Raw genomic sequence first — 23561 nt, 5'->3', positions numbered from 1 at the left:
AAAACCAACTAAAGAAATCCATAGTAAATCCGTTATGATCCCATGATCACGATTAGCCCATGATAAAACTCATTGTCACCATGGGTTCATATGAAAACATGATAATAACACACAATATACTAATAAAAATACTTATTAAAACCAGAGTATGTCACAAGAGTAATAAGGTTCAAAGTAAAGAAAACTAGCATCCACTGATACAACGAATAAAAGAATCATAAGAAAACGTATGATTCCTCTTCTTCGTTGTGATGTGCTAAAACGGTCTTCTTCCTTCTCTCCTTGCTCCTTGCTTGATACCACCCTTCTGTGAAACGTCTCTGAGAACTACTTATATAGAAGCCCACAAGAACCAGCCATCTCAGAAGTCCATCAGAATAAGGATTATAAAATTCAGTATTAAAATTCTCGTCCCTGAGCGGCCGCCCCAGATTCCTGAGCGGGCGCTCAAGCTCCCAAGCGGCCGCCCAACATCCCGAGCGGGCGCTCAAGCACCTTCTGGAAAATTCTGAATTCTGCTCCTGATTTTACTGCGTTCTGCCCCCAACTTTTCACAACCAATGCCAAGCACTTCCCTAGGCTTATTTCTGATGAATTCTTCCTACATATGCAAGTTATACCCTGAAATGCAAAAACACTAGAAAAACGCATCAAATGCACAAAATACCTGATTTCAAGACATCAATTCAAGCCATTATAAGACGTTCTAAGTGGTATAAAATACCACTTATCAACAGTCTCTCTAAGGAGTTGTGAAGCCCATGGGGTCCCAAACCCATGGCAATTCCAACTTAACGTACTCATTATGATAGGCGAACTCCTTGTTCGGAGCCCGCCTTTAGTAAGTTTTTTGGATCGTTCAGGTTTTTTGAGAGTTGGTCTGTATCTTGATCCATATCTGTTATGTCCTCATGATCCAGGCCCGTTTTCAATTCAGTATTCGCACTTACACTATCAGTTGGATCAGGCCCATCTCCTGTTCTCCTCTTTTTATTTTCGATAATTGTAATCCCTGATTTGCAGGCATTTGAAAGGTTATGTTCCATAAATTTCTCCTTTTCATTTGAACATTTGTCTTTCCCTCCATCTTTACCGGAATTGAGTGCAATATCACCTAGATTTATGCCTGATATAACAGACTCCTGATTTCGTGCAGGAAAAGTCTCACCTACTTTCCCTTCTGCAGCCGCCGTATTCCGTTCACTAGCTCCATTTCCGTCACGCAGCCATCTTTCTCCAATAAAATTTGTCTGTCGTTTGAACGGGGCTCTCATCCATGAGCCATAGGGTCTGATAATTTCATTTTCTGGTGTATCAAAGATTTTGCTGCAGGACTTTTCAGAGTGGCCTATGATTCCGCAGATAAAACAAAAGGTTGGCACATTCTCATACTTAAAAATGATCCAGAACCATTCATTCCCTGCCTTTCGCACCTTTATTCTTCGCTTTAGAGGCTTTGATAAATCTACTGCTTCACGAACCCTCAAGTATTCTCTCCATACTCCTTTAAAATTATGCTGGCACGTTCGACATGATCCCTATATAGTTCCCCACCTCCTGAACAACCTTCTCAGTCATAAAACCAACACGTAGATCATGAATCTGAACCCAAAGCTCCAACTTATTCAGACTGACTCCCCTTGGAATATCTCTCTCTTTCATGCGAGCAATGATTAAAGCTTTACGATTATAAGACCAAGGGCTTCCACTGCATACCCTTTTGATATCAATCTCATGATAGAACTGAAACAGGTAGAGATTTGTATCAATTTCCTTAATGTATACACCTTTTGCTGGACGCCATAATGCTGTTAATGTCTGCCTCATTGCTGGAAAATCGACTACCCCCTCCGTTATGAATCTTCCAACCAGGCAAAGATTATCATCAAAATCTTGAAAACCCTATGTTTCTCCTCCACCCACTATTTCCTCCAAAGCTAATCCACCATCCTCCCCATCATCCAGCGTAATGATGTTCATTGCATTGATAATGCTACTCGATGAAGCCATAACCGGATTAACAAAATGACTAAATGAAAATAAAGATTCGAGAAAGATAATACGACTATCTTTGTTTGTTTTTTGGTGTTTGTTTGTTTCTTTTTTTACTTGATAAGTATTACAAATTTACAATCTTCATCTAGACCACTATACCATCTTACCTCTTATCATACCACATAAACTCCCTTATACCAATTATATATAGGATATAATGTTTGAACTTCAAATTTAAATAGAAAATTACTATTTAAGCTAGTTGAGTAAAAAGGAAATTTGCTTATATATATATATTTTAAATATGATTGACTTCTGAATATTTACAATCTTCCCTACTAATTCGAATAAACAAATTTTAAATAAGATTTAATTTGAAATATAATTAACTTCCCTATTAATTTGAATAAACAAATTCTAAGTAGAATTGACTTCTAAATATTTATTATCTTTCCTATTAATTTGAATGTCTAAAAAGAAATTTAATTTAATTTAATTTAATTTAATTTAATTTGAGGAGCTCTAGAAAAATAGATAAATAATTTGAAGACGATTCATATAAATATATTGATGATTGATTGGGAACTTTTTTTTGTAAAAATGAATGAAAATCAAATTGTTGGCGCACTCGTTGGTTTTTTTAAAACATTGTGTATATGTAAATTCGAAAATAGCAAGAAAATTGAAAGACCCGTTTAACCCCGGGCGCCGTCTTTGTGTTTGTAGAATTAACAGAGGAGGCTACTCTACTCTGCTCTGCTCTCAACATGTTGTTTCTGCACTCTACTTGTATCTGCCCTGTTGTGTCCTCTATGCATCTCATCAATTTAGCTTTTTAGGGTTTCTAATTCCTTTTTTTTTTTCAAATTTCTTTAATCTCATCTTTTTTTAATTTAATCGAAATTATTAATCTCCGTCTACGCCATGGGAAATAGCTCCGGTGATGATTCTCCAGATTGGCTTCGTTCCTTCCAGGTAACTTTATGCTCTCCTACTTACAATTGTGTATCCCGTATACATCCGGAACCTCAATAAATGAATATTTAAGGATACTGTATTTTTAGCCTTGATAAATGAATAATCTCCAAGTATTTTCCGATAACACAGGAATAGTGCATTTTTTAATCTCGATCATGAATTAAGTTCTTCGGTCCCAGGATATTTATTTATCGAGGTTTATATGTAATTTTTATTCCATAGCTCAGTTTCTGATGACCTAATACCTTGATTTTGTTCCTAATTATTTATTTCCCTGGTAAACGCTTAGATTTGAATTAGACCAAGTCTAACCTCGCTTTATATTTTTTATTTATTTATTAAGTGCTACTGCCATTGTAACTGCTAAACTTGTGATTTGTTTTTGTAGACACCGACTAAATCAGGCTTCACCTTGCCGTCCTCTTCTGAGTTGTCTTTGAGTGATAGCGATCAGGACAACGGCAAAGAAATTGATTTAGATGAAGCTGATGATGACGATGACGATTTACCCTTACAGGAAAGGTATGCGAGTGCGGAAAAAAAGCCACCAGTCAGGTCCACTCTTGATAAGAAGAGGAAACGGGAAAATAAGAGTCCTACAACTGGTACTTGCATTTCTCTAGTACCGTAATTTGAACACGGTTAAGTTGACCCCGTTATTCCTATCATACCTTTTGTTTTTGCTAATGCAGGGAAAAAAGGCGTTAGAAGAACTTCTAAGCAAAAAACATCTAAGAAGTCGACCAAAACTGATGTAAGACATTATTGTATGCACTTGTAGTTGTAATGTTTGATGGCTGAAAATGTATATACAGGTCTAGTCCTTGAAGAATACCACACAGAGTGCATTATTATACTTTCATGGTTCAACATGCATGTAGGCTGTAGCTAAAAGTGCATTAATTCACTCATTGTTCTTAATTTAGGGAACTAAATATCTTTTTATGTGCTTTGGTTTTTGATCAAAGCATCAAAACTTCATTATTACTACTATATGGATATGTAGTGAGTGTACAAATCAATGCCCTGTTTTGTATTAAGTACTTGTATTTTTTTAGTAGTTTATTTGGGGGTTAAATTCGATGTAGGTGTTTCTAAGATTCTATTGACAAGACTGGTGTCTGGTGGTACATGCTGGATATTGAAATTCAAAATGGGTGAAGTGGAAATGGTTAGAACTTGCAGAGATGTGAAAATTTGTTAAAATATTAGAAATAAAACAGAAGAGACTTCGTCTTTTAATCTATTAATATGCAAGAGCAAACATTCCAGGTTTGAAAGAAGGGTTTTGGTCCTATCAACGATGTCCTTATAGGTTTCTCATATTATATTTAAAACATTGTTGGACTTGCGAGAAACAATTTCTAAGTGAAAGCTGAAAGATGCATGATTAATGATTCCATAGAATGATGATTTCAAGTAGTCCTTATATGTGATACCTATGTTTATTGCCATGACATTATTCAACTTATCATCATTCAGTTTTCAGAGGTTATTAATCATATTAGCTCAGCCTCTATAACGTGTATAAATTAGTAGAGGTTAGTACTTCGCATTTTTTATAAATTGAATTCCTAGTAATTCTAAACTTCTGACAATAGCTGAGAATCAACAACTACATGTATTACAGGAACCTGGTAATTCAGTTTGGATGTTGTTATCAGATTCTGAATCTTGCCCTGAAGCCAGTCCTGTAAGGGAACATAATGACATCCATCTGAAAGAATTGTCAGGACAGGAAACTTCTCAGTATTCGGATAAAAAGGAGGGGAATGTCACAATCCTTGAAGAAACACTTAAAGAATCCTCCAAGCAGAAGTCTCCAATAAAGAAGAAAACAGAGGATCAGTTATCCACCAAGAAGAAACTAGATGATGATGACCATGTGAAAGGAGGTACCAAGGAGCCTGACATTTGTATTATGTAGATATGTGTGTGTGATTACCATGATGTTTTGAATTTTAAAATTAGTTAATAAACAAGTTGCTAGAATTCTTGTATATTTGTTAATTTATCGATTTGTGTTACTTGATAGTTTAAGGTGATACTGTTTTTCAAATTTTTAAGTTTCTTTGATGTGATGCAGAGAATTATGATGACATGGATGTTCCCGAAGAAGTAATCTCTGCTAAGCCTGCTGGACCTTATGTAAGGATTTCAGTATTTGTCCATGTATCAGTATTGCGTCGTGAACCTCTCTTACTCAATATACATGTGTATATTAATTGTAGGCCTCATCTTCAATTTTACCCCTGGTACTCCCTGAGAAAGTCCAGCGCTCAAAGGTAAGAGTAGAGTGGTGACATATAACTTTTCTAGATCACTATATATTTGTATTCCTGCAATTTATTAATGCGTAAAATAATATATTTCACAACTTATATGTGTTTATCTGCTCCCTCACCTACTAAATCTCTGGTAGATGGTATGAAGGACTTTTTTTGTAAAGGTTGAGCGTCGAGCCATTTTTTATGAACTTCTGTCTGACCTCCTTCAGTTTTTTTCCTATTCTTTCCCCCCCCCCCCTTTTCTATTAATAAATTCGCTACTGCTCAATGTAACATGTTACCATATTATCTATGGTTTTCTGTAATTTCCAGGCACTTGTAGAGTGTGAAGATGAATCCATTGATTTAAGTGGTGATGTAGGTGCTGTTGGTCGTGTGGTTATAACAGATAATCAGGACATGCTACTGGATTTGAAAGGCAAGCATTTCTTTCTGTGTGACTGTGCTGTATGGGTCTCATAGAGGCACAAATCAGTTTTTTAGATGGATAATACTAATCACCCATGCAACATATAGCACATATTATGAGTTCAAACCTACTAAGTGCCTTATGCTTAAGGTCCTAGTTGTCATTTTAACTCTTATTTTGGAAATTAAAGGATTTGGCAACAGACTGTTAAAATTTTCTAGTTCAAACCAAAAAATCAATTTGATGTATCATGTCTAGCTTTTTTTCTGGTGCTGTGTTAATTTCCGTCTGACTGATGTATTTCAGGAACCATATATAAGACCACCATAGTTCCTTCACGAACATTTTGTGTTGTACGTAATTCTTTTGTTGAGCCTACAACTTTTAATCTCTCTCCCTTTCTCTCTGTATATATGTATGTCTGTTATACAATTTCCATATTTAGTTATTGTTTCTCAAAGTTCTCATTTGTTCAGGTTAGCTTTGGTCAGTCAGAGGCTAAGGTTTGTTTCTTTACTTGTCTGCTGGTTACGAATTCAAGTTTCCTACTTCCTAACTTTGACACTAGTCACCCTTAGTTTATTTTGATAATAGATAGAGGCAATCATGAATGATTTTATTCAGCTGACACCACAGTCCAATGTTTACGAGGCTGAAACGATGGTTGAAGGTAAGGTTTACTTGAACTCTAGATGTGATAGACATATCAACATTTACGAAGTTTAGCTAGCTGTATAGACGTGTGTGTATTCTCATAATCAATTGTTATGGCTAGGTACATTGGAAGGTTTTTCATTTGGTTCAGAAGATGAGGCTGAAGATTTGCCCAAAGCCACTACCAATCAAAATGAAGGTACCAACGGACCGCAGAACGCAAAAGGCAACGGCAATGCTGAGAGAAAAACAGTATGTTTAAGTAACCTTAATATATCTAGGTCGTTACTGGTACTTACTATACATGTCTTTCATTGTTTCTCATTCTGAGCATTGGATTCAGGCACTAGTAAGCAAAAAGGGTAAATCTGTGGTAGGAAAGCCTCCGAAAAAACCAAAGAAGAAAGTACAAGCCACGAAGAAAACCAAGGGGAAGAAATGAGCAGCGCAGCTGTATTCAAGTTTCTCCACTTGTGTCTTTACACCATCACCATCTCCTATGTCTACAGCCTAATTGCAAATTAGCAAATAGGATCATCCCAATGAAAACCTTATGATTTTTTTCTTGAAAAGCTAGAGTTTAGTGTCGAGTTATTTTTTTTTTTGGAAAGCAAGGCAAAATTTGTGATTTGGCCTTGGAGTGCCTGCGATATGGATATAGCTCCGGATTTTTCCTTTGCATTAATGTATCTCTTGATTACTTTAGGAACCCTAGTTACAGTAGATATATACTGTTAACTGAGTTATGTTTCAGTTTGTCAATTTTGAGCAAGTAATCTGGGTCTCCTTTAGCAAAATCATTTTTTCGAATATTAGTTTCCTACACACAATTAGAACTACATTCCGTGTCAATAGAGTAAAACAGATTGCTTAGTGCACATCAATAGTGGAAATAGCAATTGACCTTGCATGTCAGAAAATTTCCTGGGCTTGTTCCTTGAATCTTAACATTTTCACGTTAAACAGTTTGCCGCATCTTATTCTCCTTTTGTGCATTATATTTCATAATTAACTATTAAGCTGTTTTATATCCCTTACAAATCGTATTTTCTGTGGTGTGGGACTGCAGGAGCATTACTACGATCCGACACATATTTTAGATTATTGGTGAATTCCCACATCAAAGAAAACTTTTCAAAATTTAAAGAGCAAAAATAAATCAAACATTATATACATTGCATAAGAAAACAAGTCAAAACATATACAAACAGTGTATTAACAGGTGAAGAGCCCTGGCGAATTCCTAAACACTACAAAAGCTAAAATGTAACTAAAAAGCACTTGAGCAGATTCTTGCTATCGTGTAGATTTGTTGACATCCCACAATTTGCTTCGGAAATTAGAACCAAAAGCTACTAAAGACAGAGCAACAGCAATCAGAAAGAAAGATTTTTGCACCTTCATAGAATCACTTTCTAGGTAAGGTCTTCAAGTGATCTGTCGGCATAGAGGATGACAAGCAACGATCAAAGTAAATCCAACACCAAAAAGATATGATGTATACTAGGTGATGAACTGTTTCTGCCTCGTGAGTAGTTTAGTACTTCATCTGAAAATTTAACCTGCGGAGAAGTTAGAAAAAACTTGCTTCTGAGAAGTTCCAAAAATACAATATTATTCTTCTTAAAGTCTCCTGAGAAGCATATGATCAGGCCCCGGCAACCGAAAGATAGCACATCAATTTTTAAAGAGATGGACCAGAGAGCCGGATTGCGAACAAGTAGAATAATATATACTAACGAACATAGAATCAAGAAAATGATCTAGCTAAATCCTGTGAAAGTATGACCAAACCATCTAAATAATCGAACCTCCATATATAAATAGTAAAATAGAAAATGAACAAATATAAAAAAAGATCTATACAAGTGTACTACTGTTGAAACAATTCACTGAAATTATGCTTCAACAGAATTGACAATACAAACAAGTGGATAGTTAGCAAAAAAAACATAAACAAGTGGATGAGCATGAGCCTAAACCTAACAAGTTACATAATATAAAGAGTAGCTTCAAATGTAATTCAGGCTTCACGATAGAAATTAATAATAAAAAAGATGTCAAACTTCTAAGCATAGGAAACCGGAGTGCTACAATACACACAATATTCATATTAAAGTTTTTCCCACACATTAGCAGCATGATCACATCTGCCTTCTAATAGCCCAAATTGAGTTTGGATAACATTTTTGCTCAAGAGATTAGAGATAATAAAGAAAAAGAAAAAACAAGAAAAGGAAAGAGGATAGGAATTTGTCGATCATAATGTCCAATTAATGTCTATCAACTCCAAATTTTACTGGATATTGGACCAACAGCAGGGACAGGTCAACTTCCGTTCCTTCCGACAGGATACAACATAAGAAATATAGCAAGTTACAGGACAATACAATGAGACTGACATATAAATTGTTGACATAGGTATGTCTACATTCTCGTCCCAAAACATAAGAATGTCTAATTCCCTTCCTGTTAACTAAGAGTTTTACATGACCCACATACATATTACAATATTATGAGGTAAAGCAGTACTTGTAGCATTAGTCAAACCATTGTAAATTTATTATACTTGAGACAGAAAACTTACCTATTACTTCATGCTCCATGCAGAAAACCCTATTCGCTATATCTCTATATTATCCAGTTTCAACTTCAGCTTCATCATACCAGATTGAACTACAAGTTCTCCTTTAGATGACTCTACTTTTAGAACTCTTGCTTTCTTTTTAAGAGAAGGAACATGCACCATGTCACCCACCTTCGGGAGCTCTTGTCTCTTTCCTGCAAATTCACATAAAGTTTGTGATTGATATTCGATAGACATAATAAATCGTGAGCATAAGAATTTCAAGAAGACCCCGAGGAAGTCAGATAATTCAGAGATGGAAGGGTGTTAAGCCTAATAAATTTGTGCATATAAATGAATTATAATAACGAATAAGTTAAGCTACATGAACTGGAACGAAGGTTATAGCAAGAATATAAAGGGTGTAGGAATGAATATGACCCACAAATTTCAACAGAGAGGCCTCAAAATTAATTTGATTTTGCCTATTAGCTTTTTTTTTCCAACAAAACAACGCATATATGAGATCACCTAAAAAGTAGGATACCTAACAGTGCTTGCTTTCCGTTATCAAATGAAACAGCAGTAGCTGTAGAAGTTCCAATCTCTGCTTTTACACCTTCACTGTTAAATGATAATTTAGTATTCTGGTTAACATCTGCGGTGGTAATCTTGGACGATTGGGCTGGAGTTGCCCGATATTGTCTCAGCTTCTTGTGAAGAGTAGAACGTGCTACTGCTGCTGCCTGGGAAATTTCTTGCATCTGTCTTCGTCTTTCGTTGATGCCATGTTCTATGACTTTCTGTCTTGTCACTAAAAGTTTTTCATGCAGATCTCTAGCGAGCCTGAAACCAAGTTTTTAGTTATGATCTGGTATGTACATCATAGTGTCACAGTTATCTAGGCAGACATTGAGAAAACAATAATTCTAACTTTTAGAGCTTTAACCAGGTAAATAAAAGAGTCTAACATAAGGGAAATCAATACATCAACCTTATATGCACATTTCTTTCATCTACATGACCAAATCACATTGCACATTAAGGTTTGACTTCTACTCATTTCTTCTCATAAACATGACCATATTACACTGCAGTTACAGGGTAGACATCAACCTAAAGTATCGTAGGTAACCAAACTAACCAAGTCTAGTCGAGTTTTGTAGTTAAAATTCCAGTTCAGCTTGTTATTACTAGCTTAAAATTTCAACTAAACAATAATTAGTTATTAATATATAATTATATTCAAGCTTTAGTTATAATTAAGCTGAGCTCAAAATTTGTTGGCTTAAGAGAAATCTGAGCTAAAACTTATCTCATTCATGAGCCCGTAGCTGGTGTTCGAGGCCACATACATATAAATAAGAGTGGTAAAAAAGAAACAATAAAACAAGAAAGCATATGAGAAGCAATGCTCTTGGGAAGAAATCATTACTTGCCCATAAAAATCCAAACATAAAATCATAGTTCATAACTATTAAATAGAAGATACCCACATCAGGTATTGTTGCGATTCATGAACCTGCTCATGAAAGTTCTGCTTAAATTTCTCCATATCTACTATTGCCTGCATTTGATGATACATATCATGAATTATCAGTGTAGTGATTTGGAAAAGTTCAAAACTGTCAAAGCAAACAACAATCTATTCTTTTTGTGCAAGGAGTATCATTATCTACAACGATTACATAAACTATATTATAAGAGCGAGTAAATTCGATATTTAATCCAGGACCCAAGATTTGCAAAATAAATTATATCTGCCTTTCTTTATTTATCCTAAACACTTAGAAAAGAAGTTTGATGTCTTGGTCATTCAAAGTAGAGGAATGGACATTCAACCACTTAAAAGTTATGTAACAATTACCTCTACATAGTCGTAATATTTGTTTCTACTTTATAGGACATTTTAATAAATATCTGCATACATGCACGGTTAAGCATGTTACCTCATTGATCTCGACACTAGCAGGCCCATAGCGTCCTCGAGCATCATCTAAAATTAAGTCAGGGAGTCCTAGCCTTTCAGCTATATTTATTGCATTTGAACGTCCTACATCAGAAGATATGTTATTTTGGTCATGCATACCGGTACTGAACAAAAGGCAAGTAGGATACTCTAACAGAAGGTAATATAATGTGACCATTATACAAAAAGACGATATGTTCAATAGAGCAGAAAAAATTGCTTTAAACTCTCTCCAGGGAACCTGGTACAATCTCATTAAGGTCTACTTCACGGACTAGATGGTAAATGAATTTACTTCAGACTATCCTGCCCTTTCTTTACTAATGGAACCTCAGCTAGACTAAAAAAATTTAGAGACGGTGAAAGGTCAAATTATGGAACTTTATAAGTAAAGTATATTTAGCAATGCCAGATCCACATGTAATGAATTAAAAAATAATACTAGTGTACAGATACTTCAGATTGGTCCAAATATGGTATGACAGAGTAAAATAAGGAAAAGATCGGAATAGAAGGTAGCAACAGATGTGTGAGGAAAACCTGGTACTCCCCAAAGAATCTTATAGGTCGGCTTCAGATTCACATCATCAAATTCCATGCATGCATTCTCAAAAGCATCATTGCTGTTTAATACAGTATCTCATAATAAACTAAAAATCTGCCCATGGCTTCAAAAGAAGAAATGCAGCTTCAGAGGAAGGAATGCACAGTTGACTCACTACCTGTATTTAAGGGTTTTAAGTTCCCCATGATGTGTTGTAGCTATGGTCAATAAAGAACCAGATGAAGCAAATGATTCAAGCAGTGACATTCCCAAGGCAGCTCCTTCCAAGGGGTTCGTTCCTGCACCAACCTAAAAGTTATACACAATTATTCAGTAGTGCACACTCCACATTGAAAATTTTAGTTTTAACATCTATTCGTTTTGTGTAAATTATCGTGCATATACATACATACATACATACATACATACATACATACATACATATATATGTGTGTGTGTGTGTAATTTTTTAGAACTGGTGTATCAGACAAAAAATTGATCATCGAAGCCTGCATACATACTTCATCCAAAAGCACTAATGACCTGTTTGTTGAATGCGATAGTATCTCCTGCAGAATGATGAAGAAGAAATCATTACTAAAAGTTAGATTGTCACAATTTGCCAAGGCAATCTTTTATTCTAGGTATGTGGAAGATACACTTAACAATGGAGGGTCGCTGAAACAGAACAGACTAACAAGCCTTGAAATATACTAGAAATATGGCATACTGTAATGACTACAATCAAATCTATCAACATCAGCACAAGGATTCGATCAATTTAAAAGAACCCCACAATAATAACTGATAAAACAAGACCTCCCTTACAAAATTCACACTCTACAATAAACTGATTCAATTGAAAAATGGATCAGGCTTTTGAGAAGCCTAGACTCTCCTAGTGATGCAAAATAGACTCGATAATAAACTTCCCTGATGTTTCCTCCTACTGCTGACAGCATAGAGGTGACTTGAGTGGGTCAATTACATATACGAGATAGCTTCTATACATTACCCTGCCCAATATGACAGGTTTTATTGTAAGGATCAAGGTTGTTAAGGCACTGCGCTGGAGGACCTTCACAACAATAGGGCGATGCGACGCCCGTCATGGCGTCTACATATGATTATAATATAATAATCTAAATAGTAGATACCAACTAACAATAAGGCATATCCATAAAAAAAACATCATTATTGAGAATTAAATAGGATACTAAAACGTTAGTATCTACTAAAGACAAATAATGAAAATCACATCACTTCCGTAAACAATTTTGTATAATTCCTAAGCTAAAGTATTGATTTTGTTGCATTTGTAAAGTCCCTGTTGCAATTATGTTATTCAAAAAACCAACTTTAAGATAATAGGACTAGATTTTTTTAACAATTACAAATGAGCTCAATAAATCTTTAATCTATACAGAGATCCTCATAAAGCGTCTGTGATGACCGCCTTAGCACAGGTACGTAAGGCGACGAGGACGCTTAACACCTCTGGCTTGCCATATGGATGCCGCGTGACATCATGACAACCTTGGTAATGAGGACACAACAGAATTCATGCAAATCCTTTCTATCCTCACAGGTTATACTTAGGAGTGCAAAACATATGCAAAGGACAATATCATCCAAAATTTCAGATCATGATTCTAACATTGAGAAGTATAATTCCGTAACTGCATTAAACCATAATCCAAGCACCGGAAATCAAGCAAAATGAATATTTATAGTATTTTCCATCTACCTTGAGGCTAATGCTGATATTTACCACTGTTTTAATTACATGCTGTATATAGGGCAAGAATGACAACTGCTACATTAACAATGAAGGAAGATTAAATATTAAAAAAAATCATAGAAAGCCCCATGATTTGACAGTTCTGTAGTAGGAGAGAACTTGAAGTAAAGATGTTATTTCCCAACATAGTATGATAAATTAGTTTTGGAAGCTAAGAGGGTCAACTCTATGATGTTGCAATTCATATGCTATACATACATATATATACACACACATTTGAAAATTTTAAGTGACATACACTAGTTTGCTTCAAATGTCCAGAAAAAGTAGACAAAGATTGGGATAAGGACTGTTCATCACCAATATCCGCAAATACAAAATCAAACCAAGGGATCTTTACTGGCTCGGATGATAATACGTAAAGTCCTGCAATGCAAATAACTAATATGAGTTTAAGAAGAACATAAAAAAAGTATCCCATGAGGAACTTATAACAGTAACCTGAATTTTATAACAGGACCTAACCATGTAAGTGGTTGTTAAACTGTGTATTATCAATTATGATACACTTTGTACAGGTATAGAACTCAATGATGCCAAATCATTTTTGCAATCACAGCATTGATTATTTTCCTTTCAATAAGTGGTGTTTTACCAAGCAACTCGCTTTTTACTCCTACTTAATTATATTTATTCCTTAATATAATCTTGAGTAGATGTCCTTTGACCAATGACAGAAAAGATGGCTAAGAAAACAGAACTGTATATCTTTCCTGCGAACTTTTTCTACCACTTCACATGATTATAAAGAGTTTTTAACATGTGAGTAGAATAGATAAGACAGTAACCAACCTGATTTTGCCATAATTGCAGCCAACCCAACTGTTTTTAAGCAAATGGTTTTACCCCCAGTATTGGGACCAGTAATTACCACGACTCTAGTTGTTCTGGAAACAAATACATCAACAGGGACTGGTGCATTTTGTTCCACCATTTTTACCTAAGAAAGGGATTACAAAAGATTACCGATTAGAGAATAGTTAAAATATCATGTATGCTGAACATTCTATTACCAGGTTAAACATACTACTTCAAATGGTTACATGTGACTGCAAGGACGAAAGACTTGTATCTGCTTCTTTTTGGTAAACATTTCCTGCTTGCTGTTTCCTCCTCCTAATTTCCTGAATAAATATGCTGAAGATAAAGGGGAATCTATAAACAGCAAAGGCATTGAGGATGATGCAACATGAAATGCTTACAAAAGGAACATGATTTTATTTTATCAACTACTGCAATAAAGATACCACTTGTGCATAGATTTTCTATACTAATTTCTGCTATATGCTTGCCTAATGACAATTGGAATTCAAATAAATGCAAGAAAATTTTAAACTATTTCTAACAATTAAATGGGGTAGAAAGTCATGGTAGTCGGATACTGATATTTTTTCCACAATATAACAATATAAAACAAGGAAAAGTAGCAAGCATCTCCGCCTACAACTTCTAGTCTACTCTTGCCTAGATGGCAATGGTACTCACAAAAATGCAATAAAATTGTAAACTATTACTAACACTTCAATGGGGTAAAGAAAGTCACGGTGGTGGGAAACTGACATAGTTTGCCATGATATAACAAATTTAAAACAATGAAAAGTAGCAAGAATCCCCACCACTATCCCCCCCCCCCACTCATTATAAAAAATTAGCAAGAAACAAAAGAGATAGGTTGATCCAAGATGCTGAACCATCTTTTTTTGAATATTTTGCAAGATTGTAGACTATGTGACAGTAAAAGGAATACATCTATTTAGCAAAAAAGTAAAAAAAAAGAGCATCTTTTATGCCCATCCAGCATCCGGGTGTGCAACTTACAGCTTTAGCATTATTGACCTCTTTTGTGGCTTTTTGCAAATTCTGCCGATGCTTTTGAAGAAGTAAAGGATGAAAAGCTTTTGGAAGATACAAATTCCATTTCATTTGAGTGGGGTGTGATGCTTGTGCAATTCCATCTCCTGATAAGTCTTTCACACTTTTGTCATTGGGATAAAATAGATCCGGACATGTGCCTCTGAATGAAAGACTATAAGTTGCCCGAGCATTTATCTAATGTCCACAAAATTAATTAAAGGTAAAAAACAATGACAGTGACTTGTTTAGATAAAATGCAATTCAAGGACAACAAAATGAAGACATATCGATGTAAAAGTTTGTCCCACTAGTGGTACCTACCACATCTAGTTGAATGATTTCCTTGAATAGATTTTCAATATCATCAAGATCCACTTGAATCTGAGCAAGTCAAATGAGAAGTCATGGAAAAGTGTATCACACCTATAAGAAATTAAAATAACTAAAAAATAGGAAAACCTTCTCGGTTATCCTTAGCAGCACTTCTGCCTCAGCCTTCAATACAGACTCTTTTGCTTGTTGCAATTCATCATTTAATGGCACAGCAGAGAGAGGCTCCATGATGCTTTCTGCACCTGAACCACTACACCCACATACCACTCCTTATTAAATGTTTCGCTCAGAGTAAGGATTCATCATAAAATATCAATACAAGATGTACTTTAAGACCCTTGACTGAAAAATAACATATTTATCTATAAAAATATATAGGCAAAACATGTGGACTTTAAATCACCTTGAAAGCAACAGACCCTCGAAATTTCTGTGCAGGTCAGTTTCTGATTTTATACACCACCTCCCGTCAACACTCCTTACTTCCTGAAGTCAGAAATAAATGAGTGACAGAAAAATGTAAACCAAAAGAATACGCGAGATGGAAAATTTACCAGGGAGGATTTTTCAATCGTTTCAGTCCTAATTAAAGCCTCCATAAGCTGGTATAACTGAATGAAGAAGAAAATGGTGCAAAGGATATCAGATTGAATTATGAAACAAATAGTAATACAAGCAATAGAGTTCTTGACTTCACATGTCCTGGAACCATCATAGAACTCAAGTGTAATAAACCATAGAAGTAGTGGATCAGATTAATCTATAAGGAATAAGATGATTTTAAATACTTGACCTATGTCGTGGTTATTTTTAAAGATAAGTGAAACACTTCATCTTTCCTCTCTTCCTTGTTTATGAAGTCCGTGCGGCTTGGATGTTGAACAATTGATTTGAGTTCTACAGGACGTGACTAAAACTCAGAATGTCTGATTTCCAACTATCTAATATCACCTAAAAATATATATTTAAAAAAAAAATCCGCTAGCTCAATCAAATGAACCCAAATGTAAATAGATGCCTTGACTGATTTCTATGATATAGTAAAATCATCATGCTCAGAGTCTTAAACTTCAAAATAATATATTTTTTCCTACAACTTTGCATTTCGAAGGGCTATTGAATACTATGTGTAGTGTCTATAAACGTCTTATTATAATTTTCAAACTTCACTAAGCAATCATGTAGACATTTAATTAAATGAAAGAAAAGAAGATGCATATTACCTTTCTTTCAAGCGACCGCACTTGTTCACGATAGCGCTTCAAGGTCGAACTCTGTGCAAAGCCCTCAAGAAGTCAATAATATAGAAACTTACTATGTTATTCATAGAACATTAAATAAACCATCTTCCAAATAATGTGGGCTTATATACAAACAGGAAGCACACATAAGACACACGGCACCGATAATCTGTTGTTTAATAGAAGTAAAAGAAAAGTCATATCGAAGAAAATCTGTTTTACCCAGTATCAAAACTATGTGCCTTGTGCATAGTAAAAAACTCTTTCATCTAAACAACTGAAATGGATATAAATAGATACAATGGCCGAATACTTTCAAGATGTAGTTATTGTCTTACAGATGAATCTTTTACTGCACCATCTTCATCTATAAGCTGCTGAATGAACTTTATCAAGGATCCGCTTGTAAACATGCCTAATATCTGCAAACATATTAGAAAAAGAACAAAATACAATTAATATGACAATCTGAAACATATTTTTTGAATAAAATATCCTTGAATACATACCATTTCCGAAATAGGCATGAAATGTTGTAACCAATCTGCATCATCCTTGATGGCAGCTTTCACATTCAACTGCAAAGTTTCTGCGAACTGAAGTAGAACTACAATGGCTAATGCTTCATTTCCACCAACATGTAAACCCCTTCTTGCGTGTTGCATAGCAGATTTAACCTTTGAAATGATCAATCCAGAGAGCAAACTACTTTACCCATGCATAATTACACATTGCACTTTCTAACTATAATAGTTTGACAATGCCAAGAGAGACGACAATGATGTATTAAGAAGTGAAGACTGTGCAAACATTTTTATTTTAGACTCTTTCTTATAAAATAACAAAAAGAGGGAAGATGAAGAAATGATAAAAACAACTTAATCTACTGCTAACATGTTAGCAACATCTTATCACAATATTATAGTCACAAATCTTAGTCTTGATGCAATGAGATCGCTTAAAAAATCAACCAAGCTTGATTTGAGATCTCGATAATAAAGAATCCTTTTCAGGAAAAAAATGCCTAGCCTATACTATATCAAAGCATACAATAAATAATTATTTTTAATAATCACTTTCCTAGCAAGAGTCATGGGTTTGAATGTGAATTAACCTCTCTTGTGTTGGTAGTGCATTATATGTCTCATTTCTGGTTGTATTACGAGAAAATTAAAACATAAGATGTTTGCACATAATTCTAAGATGTGTTATCAGTTGCAGAGAATATTAAAGTCCTCTATTCATCAATCGAAAGCTACCAACAACTTCTAGCATACAACAAGAAATTAATCAATTATTACAATACCCGACAATGTCTACTGATGTAGCTAGACATGCCTACAATTAAAATAATCTAAATTAATGTTCTACTACCACTTCTGCATAACAAGTCATATTGTTGATAAAATGGAACCCCACACTTGAAACTGATATGAGTGGGGTATAATCAATTTTGTAAATTTTTTTAATTTGATTTCTCACAATTGTAACGATAATTATACGACGGCTTAAACATTAATCTAGCAAATTAGATGGACTTCTTTGTGGAATTAAGATATAAACAGATAGTATGGATAAATAATAACAAGAATATCAAGGAAAAAAGTAGCAGACTAACCAAATGGACTTGGATGGCAGTAAAATCCATGGAGCAACCATTATTGTGCATTTTGACAGCTGCAGTAGTTTCTTGTAAGAGTTTCAAACTCTCCTCGTATGACTTATTTAACGACCGCAACTGTGCCTGCACCACAAAAAAACCAATTAAGTAACTCCACTCAAATTGAGATTTTAATATCTGGTTTGTATTAAAAATTACATATAGTAATTAAAGTTTAGAGAGACCTCAGTAGCTTGTTTGCCTAAAGAGGTACCGGCAAAGGATGCCACGGAGTGGGACACTTTGTCCCATTGCAAAAGCCGGAGACTGTTATGTACCACGTCCGGTTGATCGGAAAAACTGACAGAATTTTCAACTGGCGGTAAGGCAGATGAAGAAGATTTATTCAGAAAGGCCGAAGGAGTAAAGAAATTTAACTGAACAACGAAATTTGATTTTCTTCTTAAACTTCCACGGAACGTAACGCTACTCCAGAATGGTAAAGTTGAGGATATTGAAGATGAAGGAGAATTGGATAACACCGGATGAATAAAAAGCATTGTTTAAATTTAGAATTTGTTGGCAAATAATATACTAATTGATGAAAGAAAAAAATGGTAGGGAAACAATGAGTAATCTTTTCTGTTGTTGGCAATGTGAGTCATAAAGTGATTTCAACACCAAAAACATATCTAATGGCATAAAGAGGGTGGAGAACTCCTTTTATTTCACAAGTGCTCAGCCGGAATACTTTTCCTACAAAAAAAATGATATAGAAGAGAAGTTAGAAAAGGTTAGAAAAGATCCTTCCTCAATAACACATTCATGATATTTGAATCAGTTGACATTAATATCAATGCAATAACTTAGGAAAGTTTCCTAAGAAGCATATGCTTAAGCCCCTCAAAATAACACATTCAGGATCTATATGAATCATAGAAGCCCGATAGAGAACAAGTAATATAAAAAATATTAACAACTGATAGAAAATATAGGGATAAGGAAGGATAACAAAAATGGATGAAAGCAATTTTATACCTGTACAAGGAATCGGACATCAAAAGAGTTAAAATCAAATATGGTTAGCTTATACTTCATGTAATTTATCATGTCCACACATTTAAGCTAGCTAAGTCTTTTGAAAGGACAGGAAGATGACGTATGTCTTTTAATAGCCCAATTTAAGTTTTAAATAATTGTCTCACTGAAAGAAAATAGAAAAAGAAAAAAGAAACAGGAAAAAGAGGATAGGACAGGAGTCTGTCAAATATAATGTCTATGATCAAAGATAGATTAGGAGGAAAAAGGGATAAATAACCTATCCGTAGAGAGTCAGCAAAACACACAATAAATCCTCATATATAATTAATACAATTTATATCTATTTCGATAATGAAAGATTACACGAGCTTAAATAGATTAATCATTAATGGGAAGCCAAGAAATTTCTTAAAACTAATATATGTCCTACCATAATTAATTAAAGGAAACATATCCTTATATTATTTTTCTAGAATGTTTCTAATAACTTACTTATTATAACTAAAATACCAAATAAATTATAATTAAATATATTCATAACTTATATTATTAAATATATATAGTTACGCTATTAATTCCTTGTTCCGCATCAGTCTCGCTTATGACCATGCCAAATTTACTTTATCTTGAATTAGCTTTCCACAAACAAACTCGCCATCCTTCATTTGTTATTCAGTTTCAACATTCATCATGCTCCATATGTGGCCCACGATGCTCCATTTCTTCAACATTCTTCACGACTTCCATAGGCTTTGAATTAAGTCCAAATTTGTGTTTTTCGCTACTTCCTTAAAAACAATAGAATCACAAGTTTGCTACTTTTTTTCCAATCTAGCACTCATGTCTTCGAAAACGTCAACATGTGCTCTAGTGACTAGTTAGTAATGATCTTTCATTCTCATACGCAATTAAATCATCATAGTCTTGCCACTTTTCATATAATACTCCCTCCATCCTTTCCATTTGTTATCGTTCCTGAGAGGATGTCGGGCACGCATTTTAAGATGAATAGAAAGTACAGTTCTATAATTTTCTTAGGATCATTTAATTGTGTTCGAGTCTTGCCAACAATAAACATTTACATTATTATTTATAAAGATAAAAATTAGTTCTCAGAGGTTCAAACTCCACCAACAACAAGCATTGATATTATTATCTATAAAGATACAAATAAGGTTAATGGTTTAAATCTCATCTATCATATACTAGTTCATACTATTTGATCTTAACTTGAAATTACACATTAAAATCAAAATTAAAATTATACATATATTAATCTTAGTATTTAATTATTTACATAAGAATTTCATTAAAATTATATTATATCTATATATATAAATAAACGGGAGCCCGTGCACAACACGGGGCGTAAGCTAGTATTCTAGTAACTTAATATAACTAAAAAACCCAATCAATTGTAATAAAATTTGTTCCTAAATAATAATATCAAATTTATACAAATCAATCAGTTAATTCCTTGTTCAATCTAGCATGTCCATGCCATATCCAAGTTGACTAAAGATTGGACCAACAACAGAGAAAGATCTCTTGAATGGAGGGGATGGAACAGTGTAATTTACTAATTTGTCTACACTTAAATGTGCAACTATCAGATGGGAAACTCTCAGCATTAAGCTTTCTGCACACACCTTTCACAGCCTGTTACCCAGCCGGTGTTAGTGGTAAAATGTGCTTACAAAATTCTTTGGTTACAGGTATTGTCACAGTTGTGATTATTCCTGTTGGTCTGCAGCAATGCATATTTTCACACTCACAGACATGTTCATTTTCGCATTTGCAATTACATATCAGTTACCCTTTAGGCCATCAACCAAGCAAACACTTTCCTGTCGTCCATCGGTTATCTTAGATCTACCCCGCTACTTCATAGATGCTTTTCAGATAGTTTCATATCAATAATATGATAGATTATCATTGGAGCTGATAGATTATCATTGGAGCTTAGAATACACTCAAAAGCAAGTCTTTTCCATGAACTACGACACCATGATACAAATAGGCCAATAGAGCACAATAGCTAACAATGCTAGAGATAGTAAAATTATCAGCTTTCATATTCTCTGATAGCATCTGACCAACCTATATTAAAGCATCTTCCTCCATATTATTTTGAACTTAACCAACAATCATTAATGTCCAGGAGACCTTATCTTTCTCTTTAATCTCCACAGAAAGTTACCCTGCTTCTTCTGTATTATCAATTCGCAACAAAGCTCCTAGAATATTAGAAACTGTAACCTGGTCAGGCTTTAATACAGATACCTTCATATCACCCAACAGACCAATACACTCATCAGCGGTGTTTCATTTAACCTAAAATTATCAAACTCCAAGAAACCACATTCTTATTCACCATTCCATCAACAACCACCGAGCCTGATCAATCTGACTACACTTAGCATACATATCCAACAAAGCATTCCAAACAAACACTTTCCTCCAAAACCACAATCTCCCCATGTATTTTTTTCCCACACCTCAATCCCATCACCCTCGAACATGCATTCAACACCCTCACAAGCGTATAATCCGTAAAATCAAACCCTTCTTTCTGCATTCTAACAAAAACCTTCAATGCCTCCTTGCAGCAATCACTCGAAGCTAACCCCAAAATTACCATATTATAAGAAACCGAATGACGACAAGCCATTCCATAAAAAAAGACACTTGTCAGTCATCAACAGAACCTAACTAACAATACCCAGAAAGTATAGGATTGTAAGTGAAAATATTTATGTACGCCAATAAATCAAACAGGTAGAGTGATACCCTACCCAGGATGATGGCTTCACGAGGTCTTGTGCTTATAATTAATCAAATATAACACAGTAAACCAGAACACGCAACTTCTTCGACTCTAAAGTCTATTATATCATAACATCATTCAACTATAACATACAGGTAAGAACATAAGAACATAGCTACTAGTCACACAAACATAAATTTTAAACATGAGACATGAAATGCAAACAATACATCATGTATATATTTAAAAAGTGCAAGACATATACATATATGATTTAAATTAAAGGAAAAAAAGAAGAAGAAAGGTTTACAAAATACCAGGTAAGAAATAAGGAGGGAAGATATATCGCGCAGGGGCGAGCACGTATACACACTCTTTCTACTCTCTAAAACTTGAGACAAATAGTGAGTTTACAGGGAAAGATAAGGTGTCAAATGTCTGTTTGTTAAAATTCTGATGAAATTAAATACATAGACCAAAGTAGTATCTTCGTTGGCCCAATCCACTTTCATCTCATTCTTACTTATCAAGTTGTGTCTTATTTTCGGTTGGGTTCTTAAAAATATCAAACACCAAGTCATAGTCCAGTGGCCCAATTTGATATGGCCAACATGCTCTCTCTCTCTCTCCCTTTTTGCCAATATCTTGTTTTCTTTAACCCTCTTTTCAGATGATAAAGTGAAGGTTTTATACGCCCTCCGAAATTATACATGTGAGCTCGTTTATCGTTCTTGGTTGCATTTGGCCATTATATTTTGATTTATTTTAGATTTAGAATCGAAACTTATACCTGATTTTTAAAAGTCTCGAGATTGAGCTCAGATTATCATATATGATATCAGAATCGATTCAAAAATTTGATGCTTCAGATTGTGAGGAATGGGGATTGATGGTATTATTCACAATGGAAAGAGATTTGAAGTTGAGACCGCAAGTTGGTTATTTTTAGGTATGTAGGCTTTAACTTATTTTGCATTCGTAATTGGCTCTTAACTTGATTTTTATAAAATACTCGAAATGGGACCCATGTTGTCACCCTGCCGAAAGTGCGAAGACATTACCTTACCCGAGTTCCGTATGCGTGTGAACTCAACAAGGATGTCGAGCTTATAAGAAAGGATGTTTTCTCATTTCAATCAAAATATAAGTACTTTGAGATTTTTATAGATAAAAGTCAATAATTATGTATATTAATCATTAACTATTTCAAATTGACATGTGATGGGTTATTAGATCCGATACGCATTTGGTTATGTGGTTGGATGTATGAATATTTCAATGGCAAAGATGTTGAAATAATAATTTTATGTAGGGTTGAGCATTCGGTCGATTCGGTCCAAAACTGGACCGAACCGAATAGACCGAAAAACCGAATAGTCATTTTTTTTGGACCGAATCGGACCGAAGTTATATTATGGACCGGACCGAACCAAACCGAAATAATTCGGTTCGGTTCGGTTTTACACCGAACAGACCCAATTGTGTTTCAAAAAGAAAATTACATTAAAAAATTAAATCATA

The 23561-nt window shown here is 34.5% G+C and overlaps 2 protein-coding genes across 4 annotated transcripts; one reads left to right on the top strand and one right to left on the bottom strand.

The window, feature by feature from the left end:
* The first annotated feature begins 2678 nt into the window (after positions 1–2678).
* Positions 2679–7077, top strand: LOC141708321 (uncharacterized). Its single transcript, XM_074511886.1, has 12 exons — positions 2679–2970; positions 3362–3578; positions 3666–3727; positions 4604–4868; positions 5060–5121; positions 5205–5258; positions 5574–5679; positions 5977–6023; positions 6147–6173; positions 6265–6340; positions 6446–6576; positions 6668–7077. Exons 1-12 carry the CDS (start codon positions 2920–2922, stop codon positions 6764–6766), a joined length of 1197 nt encoding a protein of 398 aa, XP_074367987.1. The 5' UTR covers positions 2679–2919; the 3' UTR covers positions 6767–7077.
* Positions 7078–7479: 402 nt separating this feature from the next.
* Positions 7480–22509, bottom strand: LOC141708320 (uncharacterized). 3 transcript variants are annotated; one of them, XM_074511883.1, is made up of 22 exons: positions 22358–22509; positions 18478–18988; positions 18251–18376; positions 17142–17309; positions 16971–17054; positions 16615–16665; positions 15946–16002; positions 15795–15877; positions 15518–15641; positions 15380–15439; positions 15023–15253; positions 14248–14328; positions 13997–14144; positions 13443–13570; positions 11925–11972; positions 11582–11712; positions 11400–11482; positions 10840–10943; positions 10387–10457; positions 9438–9736; positions 8912–9105; positions 7480–7886 (listed from the first exon to the last, which is right to left on the bottom strand). In XM_074511883.1, exons 2-21 carry the CDS (start codon positions 18790–18792, stop codon positions 8948–8950), a joined length of 2550 nt encoding a protein of 849 aa, XP_074367984.1. In that variant the 5' UTR covers positions 18793–18988; positions 22358–22509; the 3' UTR covers positions 7480–7886; positions 8912–8947. The 3 variants fall into 3 exon arrangements, with proteins under 3 accessions (XP_074367984.1, XP_074367985.1, XP_074367986.1); XM_074511884.1 differs by having other exon boundaries at positions 7480–7873; XM_074511885.1 differs by lacking the exon at positions 14248–14328.
* Positions 22510–23561: the final 1052 nt, after the last annotated feature.

This window comes from Apium graveolens, chromosome 2 (genome assembly GCF_009905375.1).
Source record: "Apium graveolens cultivar Ventura chromosome 2, ASM990537v1, whole genome shotgun sequence".
Lineage (NCBI taxonomy): Eukaryota > Viridiplantae > Streptophyta > Magnoliopsida > Apiales > Apiaceae > Apium > Apium graveolens.
The sequence above is the reverse complement of the archived record's forward strand: the minus strand, read 5'-3'. Positions and strand labels throughout refer to the sequence as shown.

Coding starts and splice junctions, on each gene's coding strand:
- LOC141708320 (XM_074511883.1), bottom strand. CDS start 18,792: ATGCTTTTTATTCATCCGGTGTTATCCAATTCTCCTTCATCTTCAATA. Junction 11,483..11,581: donor CTTAAAACCCTTAAATACAG/GTAGTGAGTCAA, acceptor TGTATTAAACAG/CAATGATGCTTTTGAGAATG. Junction 10,458..10,839: donor CTAGTGTCGAGATCAATGAG/GTAACATGCTTA, acceptor CATCAAATGCAG/GCAATAGTAGATATGGAGAA.
- LOC141708321 (XM_074511886.1), top strand. CDS start 2,920: ATGGGAAATAGCTCCGGTGATGATTCTCCAGATTGGCTTCGTTCCTTC. Junction 2,971..3,361: donor ATTGGCTTCGTTCCTTCCAG/GTAACTTTATGC, acceptor TTGTTTTTGTAG/ACACCGACTAAATCAGGCTT. Junction 6,341..6,445: donor GGCTGAAACGATGGTTGAAG/GTAAGGTTTACT, acceptor TGTTATGGCTAG/GTACATTGGAAGGTTTTTCA.